This window comes from Vidua chalybeata, chromosome 21 (genome assembly GCF_026979565.1).
Source record: "Vidua chalybeata isolate OUT-0048 chromosome 21, bVidCha1 merged haplotype, whole genome shotgun sequence".
In the NCBI taxonomy this organism is placed as follows: domain Eukaryota; kingdom Metazoa; phylum Chordata; class Aves; order Passeriformes; family Viduidae; genus Vidua; species Vidua chalybeata.
In genome coordinates, this window is record NC_071550.1 from 3,103,551 (window position 1) to 3,119,029 (window position 15,479).

The 15,479-nt window shown below is 49.8% G+C and overlaps 1 protein-coding gene across 2 annotated transcripts in view; it reads right to left on the minus strand.

The window, feature by feature from the left end:
• COL5A1 (collagen type V alpha 1 chain) overlaps positions 1–15,479 on the minus strand; it is a 138,320-nt gene that overhangs the window by 61,969 nt on the left and 60,872 nt on the right. For both annotated transcript variants that reach the window (XM_053962434.1, XM_053962433.1), the window contains exons 7-12: positions 15,212–15,460; positions 12,197–12,349; positions 11,876–11,932; positions 7,614–7,655; positions 7,333–7,395; positions 981–1,055 (exon numbers count right to left, since the gene is read on the minus strand). In XM_053962434.1, coding sequence (XP_053818409.1) covers positions 981–1,055; positions 7,333–7,395; positions 7,614–7,655; positions 11,876–11,932; positions 12,197–12,349; positions 15,212–15,460 — 639 coding nt within the window. The remainder of the gene's footprint in view (positions 1–980; positions 1,056–7,332; positions 7,396–7,613; positions 7,656–11,875; positions 11,933–12,196; positions 12,350–15,211; positions 15,461–15,479) is intronic.

Genomic DNA, 15,479 nt, shown 5'->3' on the forward strand with positions numbered 1-15,479 from the left:
GCAAGGAGGACACTCCTGGTTGCAGAAACTCCTTGGACAGCTCTGTCACCTCTGTTTCACCTCAGCTGGCTTGAGGTGTGTGACCACACGAGCCTGGCAGGGAAACGTGAAGAAATTCAATTCCCAGGCCCATGGCTGCCTCCTGGAGTGGCCAACAACCGTGCTGTGGTGGCCAGCAAAGCTCCACGTGGAGCTCCTGGCCCAGGCTCCTGCCAGGAACCTCCCCAGGCTCACCCTTTGGAGCCTGGACAATGTGCTGAGGTTTTTCCCTAAAAACTCTTTCCCTCTGGCACCCAAGTGCTTATTTCCAGCAGCTGGTTGCCTCACATCAAAAAAGACTTTTCTTTAGTGTCCCAGGACCACCAAGGCTGATTTGGGACTTGCTGGCTTTGTGGAGGAGGACGAGAACAACACAAAAGAACCACTGGTCATTAAAAGAGGCGGATTAGTTCAGGTGATTGAAAATTTGGCACTTTGAAGAGCTGTTAGAGGTTCCTCAGTATAGGACAGAGGCTTCTGCCTGGAAATTTGGCTCTTGGAGGAGTCTTCAGTTGTTTCTTCATGGTTTTATCTCTCTCTGTCCAGTCAGAAACACTGCAGCTTATTCAGAATTCAAGAGATGTTTGGACAACGCTCTCAGGCACAGGGTGGGATTTCTGGGCTTGTCCTGTGCAGAGCCAGGAGCTGGACTCAATAATCCTTGTGGGCCCCTTCCACCTTGGGATATTCCATGATTTTTATCATTATCCATCACTTCTGGAAATTTTAACCCGCCTGAGCTTTTGACTAGTGAAGGAGCTCCAGTACTTTGCAAAAAGTCAATTTACAACAGGAACCATCCAGATCCCTCTTTTATCTCATGGAAAACATGCCCTTGGGGTAAAGGAGATGGGAGATTTCTGCAAGAAGGGGCATTAAACAACAGCAAAACCAAGAAATCTGACCCATTTAAATCCTTTTTTAGTTCTGTTCGTACTCACAGGCAGCATTAGCATTGTCCCTGGTGGTCCTGGCAATCCATCTGCTCCTGGGAGACCTGGGCGTCCAGGTGGGCCCTGAAAGAAGAAGAGAAATTAAAATAAACTTCTAAAATACCATTTTTGGTTCTGTCCAGACATTAACAGCTGTAGTTATGTCACGATATTGTCATGACAGGGGTTGAGTTGGTGGGAATCCCAGTTTTTCTGCAATTTCCTTAATTCCCTGCTCTCCCATCCTGCCCCTGTTATTTCCAGGGTCTGCCTCGTGTGGTTTTGGAGCAATCCAAGTCCCTGCCTGCTCCAAGTTATCAGAATCAATGTTTAGAGTTGGATCTGTTAAAACCTATTTAAAAACCCCAAAATAGATGAAACTTCCTAACTCAGGGTCGATGAGAGAGAAATGGAGGGAGATAAATTCATTCCTGCACATGTTCAATTAGCTGGGCCATCTCATTTTTCTCTCTTCTGTTTTTTTTTTTTTTTTTTTTTTAATTATTATTTTTATTTTTATTATTTTAGTCCTTTGAGGCTCCTTCCACCTCCAGTGGAGTGATCCTGTCAGGGGCTGTAAATCAGCCCAAATCCATGGATCTCCACAGAGAAACACCAGTGGAGGATCTTTAATTGGCACTGAAGCAACGAGTGGGCAGTAAAAGATCTATTGATGGAGCCATAAAGAATCAAAGATGGCAAAAAGTTGAGGTTAGCCCAGATTTCCTCCTCAATCCACTGATCCCATATGCAAATGAGGGTGACACCAGCGTGTGTGGCTAATTGCAATTTTCACAGCAGTTTAAGGCAACAGGGATTTGACCACATCCCAGCAAGGCCAAGAAAAGCCCCAGAGCTCGTTTTGTGGCCAACGGCTCGGGATTGAGGACTTGGCTACTCCTTTAGTTAGGAAACACCAACAATAAATCAATTTATAGAGAACTGACTCTCTTGGAAGGGCAAGCAATGAACATTTTTGTAGTTCTCGCTCTCCTCAACCTGCCTGCAGCCTGTTCAGACCCCAGAAAAAAATGTAAGCACAAAATCCTGCCACAAATCTCAGGCACGGGGACACCAAAAAGCCAGGAAGTCCTGAGGTCACCCCACAAAGGAGGTGGATAAAGGTGAGAAAGACAAATAGGTAACAAAGTGCCTAAAAATCAGAATATTTTAATAAAACAACCCAACAGCCCACCAAACCAAAAGATTTGGTGCATTATCCTTGCCCCACACCCTTCCAGCAAGATCTCTGCACCCCACATCTCTCTGCTCCCTCTTCTTCCGTGTCCAACTTCACGATCCCCTCATTCCCTCCCCTTAAAGAAAAACTCAAAAAAAACCCATTCAGGCTGAAGTTTCCAGCATAAATCAGAGGCCAGCCCTGGAGGGGGTGAGGAGCTGTCCCTGCCCCAGCCTGGCCAGGGCTGTGGTGTCCCCAGCTGGGCTGGCCCTGTCCCCAGCCCCACAAGGACAAGGCACCACGACCAGCCTGGATTAACAACGCTGCTCCCAGGGCTGGATCAGCAGAAAAACACCAGGAAAAGAAACCCAGCAGTGCCCGGGGGGCTGCAGAACACCCCAGCACATCCATCTTTCCAGGCAGGCTGGACATCCACAGTTTGCTCAGCCTGGCCCAAACCAGAGATCCCTGACCCCATTGAGATCCTGTCCCAGACCCATCTGTTGGAGCAGAAATGGCACAAATAATTTAGGCCAGGCTTGTTTTATATGATAAACTTTCTTTTCTCTCCCTCTCCTCCTATAACTCCAGCCCTGCCTATGATGGAGCAGGGCTGAGCTTGTTTATCTCTCCTGACAAGTGTTGATGCAGTGCTTTTATCCATAAATGCCTCTTTTTGTTTCAGGCTGGGTGTGGGAGGTCTTTTCCTGCTGGAATGGACCAGCAGAGAGTGGGGGGTGGGCAATGAAACGGAGGAAAACCAAACCCATAAAGCACTTTGGAAATTTAAATTCATGAATGCCTGGAAGAAATGCAGCCTGCCAGGGCCTGGGTGTAAATCTGTGTGGCTCTCCTTATGGAAATGGGGATTTGCTGATATACAGCAGCCAGGGATGGGGACTTCAACTTGCATTTTTTGCGGCGCTCTGAAATGCCACGCTGAGAGCAAACCCTGGGGTAACATTTCCATGGAATGGTTAAACTGAAACCTGGGGGTGTTTGTGTGGGACCAGCAGCCCACGGTGCTGAGCCTTAACATTCACCAAGTGTCTCTCTCTCTCTCTCTCTCTGCCTGGTTATTTTTCAGCCCTGGTTAGAAAATCACATAATAGGAGATGCTTCTTGCAGTTTTGGGGGGGTCTCCTGGTGAAGGGAGCACTTGGGAAAAGCAGCCTCAGAAGCCAGATCAGGAATTTTAGGGATCCTGTTGCACTTCTGAGGGGTAAAACTGTGCTCAGGGGAGTAATTCCTTTGGGATTCAATGCCTGGATGGTTTTGGAAGGTGAAGATATTTTGTGATGAGCCTTCCCCCAGGGTGTGCTGCCCCCCCAGAGCACCCAGACACCCGAATTTCCAAACAAGCAGTGGGGTGGGGTGAGGGAGCTGCAGTTTGCTCTAATTCTGCAGCTCACCCCCTTCAAAACAACCCATTTTCCCACTTCCTTCCCCCCAGTCTGGAGCCCCCATGGAACAGCTCTCTCCTCAGTGCCATATTTCCCTCTTCCCACTGCTCCAGGAAAGCTGCCTAAGTCATCCCAAAGCATCCTGAGCCCTCTGGAACCTCCCACAGCCAGGCTGCTCCTCAGCTCTGCTGCTGACACAAACTCCTCTGTGCCTCCTGGAATCACTGATCAAGGAAGAAGCTTTAAATAAATAAAGCTTTTTTTTTTTTTTTTTTTTTTTTTTTTTTTTTTTTTTTTTACAATGAATAAAGCAGAGCTAATTGAGTGTTGGCCAATATTAACAGTGCTGGCTATTGTTGGGCTATTAATTCATTGCACCTGCCTGAGAGCAGATAAAAAATCTCTTTATCAGATGCAGGCAGAGGGAACGTTCCTCACTGTACACGGGGAAGGGTCATGTAAATTCATGAGCTACACTCTCAGGGTTAATAATAAACAAATTAAACGAGGAGCTGCTCTAATTGAAAAGGAGGGTTTTAATACAGTTGCAGCTCCTGCGAGTTCATCACTTCTCTCTGCACCCCGTGCTGGGTCACACTCTGTTCTGGACACTGGCAGGAGCAGCCTGTGCTAGAATGCAAATTATTCCTCTCATTGCAGGGCGTGGAGCAGCAGCCCTGGGGACAGAGTGGCTGCTGCTGCTGCTTGGCTTTGCAGGGCTGCTCCAGAGGAGCTTGGCCAGCAAATATCTGCCTGGACAAGTGACAGAAAGAGAGCCCCGTGTGCCCAGCATCCAGCCTGCCAGGAATGCAGGAGGAGAAGGGAGAGCTGGACATCGCAGGAGGGAGACAAGCAAGAAAGGGATGAGGCCACAGGGAAAACCAGCACCCTGGAAATACTCAGAAGCCAAATAAGGGTTTTTAGGGCTCGCCCTGGACCACTGAGAGATGCAAACCAGGAAAGGGATGAGGCCACAGGGAAAACCAGCACCCTGGAAATACTCAGAAGCCAAATAAGGGTTTTTAGGGCTTGCCCTGGACCACTGAGAGATGCAAACCATGCCCAGCTCACCCACCCTCTGTGAATCCAGGCTGCAGAGCTCCTTGTGCTGGGGCAGCAGTGCAGTGCCACAAGGGTTAAGCCAGGCCTAGAGGCCCCCACGGGCTGAGCCTGGATTGACTTTCCGAGCTGGCAGGCAGAGATCGATGGAGCACAGGCAGGGCCCCTCGTCCTCAATCATGTCACGGCCACCAGAGATGTTATTACTGCTCCATCAGTAAATACAGCAGCAGTGTTTTTGTAGTTCTCGCTCCTTGGACCCTGCCAAACCAGGGCAGGGTCTTCCCAGCACTGCTCCAGGGGAAAAGGGGGAGTGCAGCAGCCACAGGGCTCCAGCCAAGCCCCGGGGACCAAGGAGGCAACAAAGAACCTGACCTGAAACAAATGCAGCACACCCAGGCTGGGGACAGTGCCATGGAACACCTCAGGAATCTCCTCAAATACACCCTACAGCCTCAGGGGACACCTCCCAGCGTGGGCCAGCAGTGGTCCTGTCCCTCAGTGGTTGTATTTTGTCGTGTGGGTACATCAGAAGGAAAAGGGGACACGGGCATGGCCACTGCAGAGGAAGGCACAGCAAACCTCTGGCACCACAGCAGCATTTGAAACAAGGCCAAGGGGAGATCCTTGGGAGCACAGAGATCCTGTCCTGGTCTTCTGGAAAGGAGTGAGTTCTGCCTTCTACTCTTTCTGGGTCTTAGGTTACCCCCCCAAAAAAAAAAAAATCTAATCAAGGCCACAAACACTGAGCTGCATTTACAACAACAAGCAGCTGTGTGAAGCCACATCAGAGCACACCCCACCCCAATCCAGCCAGACCTTCCCCACTACCTTTTTTCCCACCTTGTCCAAGCCAAAAAATCTGCCCAGAAGAGTGGCAAGCCCTATAAACACACAGAGTCTGTGTCTGGTCACCCCAGTTTGTTGTTCTGGGCATCCAGGATGCCAACAGGACGTGGTTCCCTGTTCGGGAATCAGCTCTTGGATCCATGAAGGATCAGCTCTTGGATCCATGAAGGATCAGCTCTTGGATCCATGAAGGATCAGCAGCCTGCCACGGGCAGGGAGCTGCCTTATCTGCCAGGAAAACTGCTCAGCACCTCGGGCATCAGACTGGGGAAGTGTTTGCTGCCTTCCTCTTGAGGTGTTTGCATCTGCTGGGTGCCAGCAGTGCCAGCAGAAGGATGCTGTGTGTTCTGGAGCATCCCCCGGGATCTGAGGCACTGCTGCTCCCTCCCTGCTGTGCTTTCCAGGGAAAACACACCTCAAACGGAGCCTGCCTGCACAGACACACCTGCAGGCATGTTTGTTGGCCCTTTTGGGTGGAGGCTGAGGGACCAGCAGTGCTCCAGGGGCTGGTGTGGACACAGCCCTGACCTCCCTCCACACCGGGCTGCACCAAGGCATCAGCCAAGCTCCAAACTCTGCTTGATTTGCTCCCCAGTCAGGCTGAAATCCATGGATTTACTGGTGAGATTGCTGCTGGGAAATGTCCCCTGCACCCTCCTGCAGCCCTGCTGTGGCCCTGCCAGCTCTGCCCAGTTCTGCTGCTCCGTCCCCCGAGAGCCAGCGTGGCTCAAGGGCACTGGGCACCCCTCTGGTCTCAGCCCAGGCTGAGCCAGCTCGGGCTCTGTGCAAAGCCAGGCTGAGTTCTCCATGAGATGTCAGGCCAAAATTCCTGCTGGAGGAGCGCTGGGAGCAGCGAGAGCTCCTCACCCAGCTCACCTGGCTGCCTCTGCCAGGGGGAGGAACAAAAGGAGCAGTCCCAGGGTCATTGCAGGGTGAGCTCGGGGGGTGAGGACAGTGGGGTTGAAGTTTTGGGGTTTCCAAGGGCATGGATTGCTGCTGGAATGCTGCTGCTGCACTTACTGACCTGGGGGTTGAGTTGAGCAGCTCCCAAACACAGATCACTGCTGACCCAGGTCCACGACCCTGACAGAGCTGTGCGGGATTTGGGGTCACCATCCCCTAAAGCCCTTGGGAGCAGCTGCCTTTGAGGAGACACCCCAAAGCTGGAGGTTCTGCAGCAGCACTTCACAAAGCAGAGGCTGCCAGGGACAAAAGTGATTTACAGCCACAGCCACGCCTGAGTTGTGGCACTGCCATGACATATTTTCATGTTAAAGAACATCAGTCAGTGCCTGCTGCTGGCTGGGACAGAGCCATAAACCCACCCAGGGAAAAGGTGAAGTGCTGCACAAGGGCTCCTTTCCCTCCAGGAGCAGCCTGGGACAAGGAAAGGCCACAGGGAGAGACCCTGGCACGACCCCAGGACCATCCTGGAGCAAAGCAAAGCCAAACTCCCTGCCAGGAGCAGCTGGAATGAGGATGCAGAATCCCAGCTGAGCTCCATTTCCCTGTGCTGGTGACTCTGTGTGTGTTTGCCCCTCCTTTTTTTTCCCAGTGCCACACTGGGAGGAGCAGCCAAAGGGCACAGGCAGAGAGCAGGAGGTTTGCAGCCTTAATGTTGGTTTTAACTTGGAAAATATCTTCATGCACTTGAGGAATGGAGCTGTTTCCCAACCCTTTTTCCCCTGGATGCAGAACCCTGCCCTGTATCCCACCATGAACTCCTCTGGGAGCTGCTCTCAGAGGATGAACGGGATTTTAACAGGATTTTAACAGGATTTTAAGGCTCTAGGGATACCCCACAGCCCCACTCTGCCCACACCAGCCCACCCAAAACTCCAGCAAAGAGGAGAAAACCACGGCCACTCACCCTCTCCCCTGGGTCACCCATTAAGCCCACGGGTCCAGTTGGTCCTGGAGGTCCTGGAAGGCCCTGGCAGAGAAAAGAGGGAGAAAAACCTAAGCCACGAAAATGTGTTATTATTTGTAGCAGATTTCTACAAGCACCGGGAAAAGATTTCGAGCTCTCTGTTTATTTTTGCACCACAAAATCCACCCCAAAGCTCTCTCTGTGCACGTGTGTGGCAGATGGGAGCAAGAGAGCCCGGAGGCAGCATCCCAACCCTGGAGCAGGGGGAAAATGTCACTTACTGCTGGGCCTTCAGGACCAGGGGGGCCTTCCACCAGCATTCCCTGAGCAAGAGGAAGGAAAAAAAAATGATTAGACACATCCTCAAAGTCATTTTGTCCACAGGGAATTGCCCAGTGCTTGATCTGTTCTTAAATATTTCAGCTCTTGCTGCTGCATGGAGACATCCCAGAGCTGGAGGGTTTCCACTCCTTCTGGATGACTTCTCCCAGAGGTGCAGAGGATCATGGAAAAGCCAAATAATGTGTATTTAAATCCCACAGGACAGCTCTTACTCCCAGCATCAGCCCCAGCACAGCCTTCTCCCTTTGCTCAGAGCCAGGGAAAAAACAAATCCTGGACTTTGTCCAGCCTTGGTGCTGCTGGAGCTTGAGGAAAAAGCTGTTCCTAGCCCTAAAGAGCTTAACAAGAAGTTAGCAATCAAGCTGCAAGGTGGTTTTTAAGTGATTTTTTTTCCAGCAGACTGCACGCTGTGATTTCCTCTGTGAACGTAGGAAATCACTGTGTGGGAAAAAATTCTGGGATATTGTTACTCCAGCCTCTTCAATCTAAATATTTTGTCATCACTTTAGATCAGATCTACCATGCACTCAGGAAAATTAAGGTTTGGGTTTGTTTTATTTTTTTTTTTCCCTCATGAGTATGTAAGAGGCAGGAAAGAAACCTCCCAATCCACCTGGAAAATGCTCTCCAGAGGGCATCAGGGCAATGCTTTGGGAAGAGCTCTGTCCCTTTTATCTCTGGGTCAGAAATGAAGCAGCTCAGGTTGAGTCAGCAATTCCCAGCTCACCTGTGGCAAACAGGGACATTTTTTCCTAAGGGATGAGCTATAAAAATCTGTGGGTGAGCAAAATCTGTGGGAGAAGCCATGCAGGGGCTGCTTTGGGCTCACCCTAAACTGTTCTCAGGCTCTGGTGCCAAAAGCCTCAGCTGACCCCACTCCAACAGAGCTGAACGAATCTGAAATGTCTGCAGGAAAATCCAGGCATTCCTGCCCCAAAACCACACTCCCTGAGCCCAGAGCAGCAAAAAATAACATAATACAGCCTGCCATGAGCTTCCATCAGGGTTTCTGCACCAAAAAATGCGCGGCCAGCTCTATTTCCTGCCTTTCCTGGTGTCCACACTCATTTCCACGGCGTTTCTAATCTCAGAGAAGATCTGGCTCCCACTGCAGCTGGATGTGAGAGGGGAAATTTGCTGCTCCTCACCAGGGAGGAATTCAGGTCATGGGCTTCACCCCGTGCCCATTGCAGCTTCAGCCATGGAAATATTTCACTGGGTGGGAATTAGGGGTGAATTCCACATGCCTGTGCTCCAGGCTGCAGGGAAACCCCAGAGATCCCAGCACATGGACACCCCAAAATCCATCCCAGCACACAGACACTCCAAAATGATGGATTTTGGATGGATCTTCTTGAGATCTCAGCATATAAACACCTCAAAATCAATCTTTCTTGAGATCCCAGCACATGGACACCCCAAAATCCATCCTTGTGGAGATCTCAGCATATGAACACCCCAAAATCCATCCTTGTGGAGATCTCAGCATATGAACACCCCAAAATCCATCCTTGTGGAGATCCCAGCATATGGACACCCCAAAATCCATCCTTGTTGAGATCCCAGCACGTGGACACCCCAAAATCCATCCTTGTTGAGATCCCAGCATATGGACACCCCAAAATCCATCCTTGTTGAGATCCCAGCATATGGACACCCCAAAATCCATCCCAGCATCCAGACACTCCAAAATGATGGATTTTGGATGGATCTTGTTGAGATCCCAGCACATGGACACCCCAGAATCCATCCTTGTTGAGATCCCAGCACGTGGACACCCCAAAATCCATCCCAGCATCCAGACACTCCAAAATGATGGATTTTGGATGGATCTTGTTGAGATCCCAGCACATGGACACCCCAGAATCCATCCTTGTTGAGATCCCAGCACGTGGACACCCCAAAATCCATCCTTGTTGGGATCCCAGCACATGGACACCCCAAAATCCATCCCTGTTGATCTCTCAGTGTATGGACACCCCAAAATCCATCCTTGTTGAGATCTCAGCACATGGACACCCCAAAATCCATCCTTCTGGGAGCAGTGATGACACATTCTGGTGTGACAGGTTCCAAACCAGAAATTAATCAGAGTGCAGAGAAGCCCAGCCCACACAGGGGGTTTTTGGGGTGCTGCTGTGAGCACGCACAGCACCAAGGCTCTGCTCCCCAGGACGCTGCTCCCCAGGGGGAAGGGTCAGGGATAACTGGCCCATTTGGGGATGCAAACATCCTTGGCATCTTCCCATATTTATCTGCTGGTTTATGTCGAGCTGGGGCCTTGGGGACATCTGGAGATTCTCCTTGGCAGGAAACCTCCTGTGTTTCCACGGATGCTCATCAATGGGAGCGATGGAAACGTGGCAGGGTTTTAGGGACAGCACCAGTGGGGTGATCCCATTGAGAGGGGCAAGCCAGCCGTGGATTTGGGATTGTCCCAGGGGAAAACAGAGCAAGGCTTCCACTTCAGACACCGCCCACAAGTGAAGCCAACACCCCAAAACCAGCTCGAAATCCTGTTGCAATTCAGAGGTGCTGAGCAAACCCTCCCTAAAGGGGAGCACCAGGGTCCTTCCAGAAGGATAGAGGGCTCTGAGGAGGTGCCAGCGGCCTGGTGACCCCACAGCTGGGATATTTGGGATCCCTGCATCCCTCCTCTCCATCCCTCCTGCCCCTGCCCTGCCCTGCTGCCTCCAGCAAGTGTCAGCACAGAGCAAGGATTGAAGGACAGCTGGGCTTGAAGGGGAAGGAGTAAAAATCCAGCAGAATCCAACTTTGTGCTTGGCTTTTATTTCCCTTCTCCTGCAGCTCCCATCAAAAACTGGGGAAAAAAAAGAGCTAAAGAGCGCAGCAAATCCGAATTTCCCTGCTCAAGAGGAGCTGCACGGAGAGGGACAAGGCAGCATTTGGTCTTGTTTACTTTCTGGCAAAAGCCATCCATGCTCCAGTGTTTTGAAATAGCAAAGGCGGCCAAATTCTTTCTGGATGATTAAACTTAACTATTTTGTTCGCTTTGTAGCGTCTCAGGCTGGGTTTCTGCCATCATCTTCGTGGGGTCTGGCTGCCCCCCTTCCCTTCCCACCCCTCTGATAAGGAAATCGCTGGCTCCTCCTTTTGTTTGCAGAGTGAGAGACCCAGAAAGGAAGGGAAGGAAGGAAAGGTCAGAAATGTTTTTATAAGGGACTAAACTGGAGTTTTGAAGCCACGCTACTGCACCCCGGCTTCTGGCTGGCTCCCCTCCCCAGCATCTGCAGAAATTTCAGGTGAAAGAGGAAAAGGAGGGAAAATTCCAAGGGAAATAATGGCCTCAGCACGATGGGAAGTGCTGCTGCAGCGCTGGGTGCTGTGCTGGCCCTCTGCCAGGGAAAATGAGGTTAATTGAGCTGTGCAGCGAGCAGGAGCTCAGCCCGCGGGGACCCAGGTGGGTGCGAGGAGCTGATCCCCAATTCCAGCCTGGGAGGAGCAGGAGTGGGGGTACCTGGGCATCCTGGCACACAGAGAGGGGGAAAAAATGGGAATTAACCAAGGGCCTCTTGCTCTGCTCACAGGAATCCCCAGCCAGCCCCACCACGAGGCTCCTTCCCCACCTCGGGGTGCTGGGTTGGGCACCCACAGCTTTTGCAGAATGCGGAGGGCACAGACAGCTTGGAATTGTTCTTTGGAAGGAAATTCAACCTCAAAACCAGGCCAGAAAGGCAAAGGAAGAGTGTTCCATCCCAGGGAAGACACAAAGGAAATGCTGGTGGGACTGTGGAGCTGGTGCAGGAGCAAACCTCCCCAAGCTTTGTGCAGGGATTTATTTTATATCCCTTTTATTCCCACTGGGATAAAATTATTCCCATTGGTGGCCCAATTAAAGCCAGCCCCAAGCTGGGAGTTCAGGGCAGGATATGACCTGGATGCTCCCAAACTCCTGAGGGATGAGACCTGCTCCCTGCCTAATGCTTCAGTCCCAGGTTTTATTTTGCTAAACGGGAGATTTCATGGGAATTCTTGCACTTCCTTCACGATTTAGGTCGCTTCTTGAAGCTTTAAAAAAAATTATATCATTCCAGTGGTTTAGATTAACAGAACCAGGGAATTCTTTCATGGGAAGTTTTCCTCCCTGCTGTCCCACTGAGAACAAATTCCCTGCACCTTTTCCCACCTTTTTTTCCATGGGGGAAAACCCAACAAAACCCCAAACTCAGGCGCTCCTTACCGGCTCAATGATGGCAGGTTCCCCCTTCTGCCCCTTCTCACCCCGGGGGCCACCGATCTGTGGGACACAGGGAAACACAAAGCCAGACAGTCAGAGAGGACATTGCCACCATCACCATCATCACCATCACCAATCCCAGCAGGAACTGGACATCCTCCTGAGGCTCCTGCAGGAAAGACCCACGGCAGCTCCTCCTTGTTTAAGTACAAGTTGCAGGTGGGTGAATCCTTGTTTTTTTTTTCGCACTAATCCTGCTCTAAATTATGGAAGAAGCAACATTTTGAAGCAGAATGTTGCTGGATGGAGCAGGAAGCCTCTCACCCCTTCGTAGATGGTGTCCTGGTTGGCCGGCATGCCGGGGCCGATGTCGGGAGAGGCTGTCCGGTCGTAATAATTGTCATAATAATTCCCATCATATTCCTTTATGGTTTCCTCAGTGAAATCTTTATCCAGGTCATCCCCTCCTTGAGGAGCCTGCAGAGGAAAGAGCAGCAATGGGTCAGGCTGGAATTCTCTCCTAGCTGGGATATTAAAGTGTTGTTAGATTAAGGGGGGTGATTTTTGCAAACTGAGGATGCTTTATAATAATAGTGACAGGAGAGCCTGGGGAAAAGTTAAATTCTGGAATTTTTAAGTCTCCAGTGACTTCTCCAGCAGCAGGAAGACAGATGGGAGAAGCCTCATGTCAAATATACACCCTGGCTTTCCCTGGGATTTCTTCACTGATCTCCAGTAAAACAGAAGAAGAGAGAAGAAAAGTTGGACTGAGGAAAACAAAACACAGCACAAAGCTCGTGTCAGGAGGACCCTGCAAACTCCAAATGCCTGGAGGAAGAGGTCATGGCAGTTTCAAACTCCAAATCCTCCTCATCTCTCACAGCCCTGGTGTTGGAGACCCTGGATTATCAAGCCCAAGGAGTCCCACATCCGTTCCCAGGTTTCAGATGGACACCAAACCCACGACGTGTCACTGTGAGCGTCCAATTGCAGCAGGAAATGTGGAAAAACCCAAGTTCACTTCTGTGAAAGCCTCCTGTTTGTTTAGTCTGGGCTCCAACCTGCGCCTGGGCTCAGCCGAGGAGCAGAAGTTGTTACAATTCTGGTGCCTCAACCCCTGAATCCTTTCAGATGCCACGGAGCACAGCAAGGACATCCAGACAAGGCTCAGAATTTCCTTGCTGCTCTCCATGTCCCTGTGCTCCCAGCAGCCTGGCAGGCACAGGCCTTTGGCACCCCTCGCTCTCAGCAGCCCTGCAGAGAACAACATGTGCTGCTGAGATTTATTTCCTATCCAGGTAATGACCAAAATAGTCCAGAAATTGAATTATTTCCAGTGCTTCCTGGAGAAATAGCTCCTCGCTACCACGAATTCAAAGTCACTTCAGTGTCATCACAACTTCCAGACTTCTTTCTGTGCCAAAACTGCTCAGAACTCATAAACATGAACATCTGGGTCTAAATTCAGGAGGTTTTAAACTAAGACTAAGCCTAGAACTAAGGTACTCACCAGTCCACCTTCTCTTACCTCTGCAAACACCAACTCTCCTTGGCAGAAATTGTACTTTGGCAATAATTTAATTGGAAAACTTGGAAAAGTCAAGATTATTTTTCCTTTGGGCTGGTTCAAATGGATCTGTTACTATCACACCCCACCACCTTTTATCCTGGCTGAAATATTTCACCTAGTTTTGCATTTTGAAACCTTAAAACCCTAATTTAAAAAAATCTCATCTGCCTCTAAGGGTTTGGGGATAACAGCAAACTGCATGAAATGAATATCAAAAATGTCTGGTTTGATATTTTAATTGAGGTCCTCAGGTCTATTTGCATGGAAAGATGATATTTGGAGTAAGTGGGCAGCCGCCTGCCTGAACTTTCCTCCTCTAGTTCTTTTCCTTAACAACTAAAGTGGCCCTTGAAGCCTCCTCCTTCTTCTTCCACTTTTTAATTCAAGGCCCCTCTATCCGATCTTTAATTCCTCCCTCTTAGAAAGTCCAAGCTTGGCCAAAGATTTCTGGCTCTTGGTCAGGAAATGGAAAACTTTCCCATCCCTCAATGGGTTCTCTCGATTCCTGGAGCCTTTTCCTTTTCTCCCTGTGCATCATTTTGGACTCTCCAACCTCCTCCACCACATTTTGGCTGGGCTGGATCCCCCCCCCCCTGCCCTTGGGGTGGCTGGATCTGCACCTGCCTCGCTCCAGCTGCTCAGATCTTTGCTTGGACACTTCCCCTGACACCTTTCCCCCCAAATTTCCACCTCCAGGGATCCTGGCCAACTTCTGCCATCTCTTTTGCCAGTCTTGAATTATGACAGCCGCACAAGAAGTAATTCTCCACTGGAGAAACCACCCCTAAGCTCTTCCTGGGAATTAGGATGGGATTTGGAAGCATTACAGAAACATGGAGTGGTGTGGGTTGGAAGGACTTTGAAGCTCCTCCAGTTCCAAACCCTTGCCATGGGCAGGGACATCTTCCCCTAGAGCAGGTTGCTCAGAGAACAATTCCATTTATCCCACCACTGATTCCCTTGCTGCTGCTCCTGGATAATGATGGATTTGCCCATTTAATGCCATTATTTCCTTGCTCCTTGAGCTCCACAGCACCCAGCTCCCCAAAAATTCATCTCAGTCTCACCAACATTCACCTATTTCAGCATCAACATAAAAAGCAAGAACTGGGCAAGTCTTAAGCACAGGAGAGTCTCGAGTGCAGCATTTCAGCTGGAGGATACTGAAGTGTGGGGGAATAAAAGTTAAATATTCCAGCAGAAAAAGCTGTGGGGTCTGAGCTGATCCCAGCCCTGAGCAGATCCATGCACAGAATGAAGGAGTTCACACCAGGTGGATGCAGCAGTTTTGGAATCAAGCCTTTGTCCCAGTGTTGAAATGTTGTTTTAAAAAAAAACAAAACAAAACAAACTGAAAAACATAAAAATGCTTTTCAGTGGAAATGGCAAAATGAAAAATATTGATGTTTTCCAGCAAATCAACATTTTAAGAATTTATATTAATAACTTTGAGATAAAAGGCTTTTACTAAGATTTTAACAGCAACCCTCATTTCTCTTTTTGTCAGACAACCACTTCACCCGAGGAAATGCAGATGTCAATATGAGCAGCTTTTTCCAGGGGAATAATCCTTAACCAAATTCTAAATATCTGTGTTCCCCACCCTGAAAAATCTGGAGTGAAAACATTTTACAAGAAACTTCCTCTCCCTGCAGCTGCCTGAACCACTTATGGATTTACCATCTGGCTGCTCCTGTCTCCTTTGCTTCCAGGGCTATGAAACAGCAGAATTAATTAAAAAAAAATTAAAATTAATGAATTAAAATTACATCAGTCTCATTGTAGGTGACGACAGTGCTCGTGGGGAGTTCAGCTTCCACTGCATTTTCAGTGAGGCCGCCCTGGGGATCGATTTCCTCGTTGTAGTTGAGATCCTCATAGGGCATTGGGGTAAAATACTCCTCGTTGATGGTCTCGTAGTTGTACTCATCAACCAGGGGATCATCCACTGCTCCGTCCTCCTTGGGCTGCTTCCCGGGGTTCCCCCTCTCAGGGGGTGCTGTGGGAGCTGGATAATCCTGTCACACGTGGGAAACA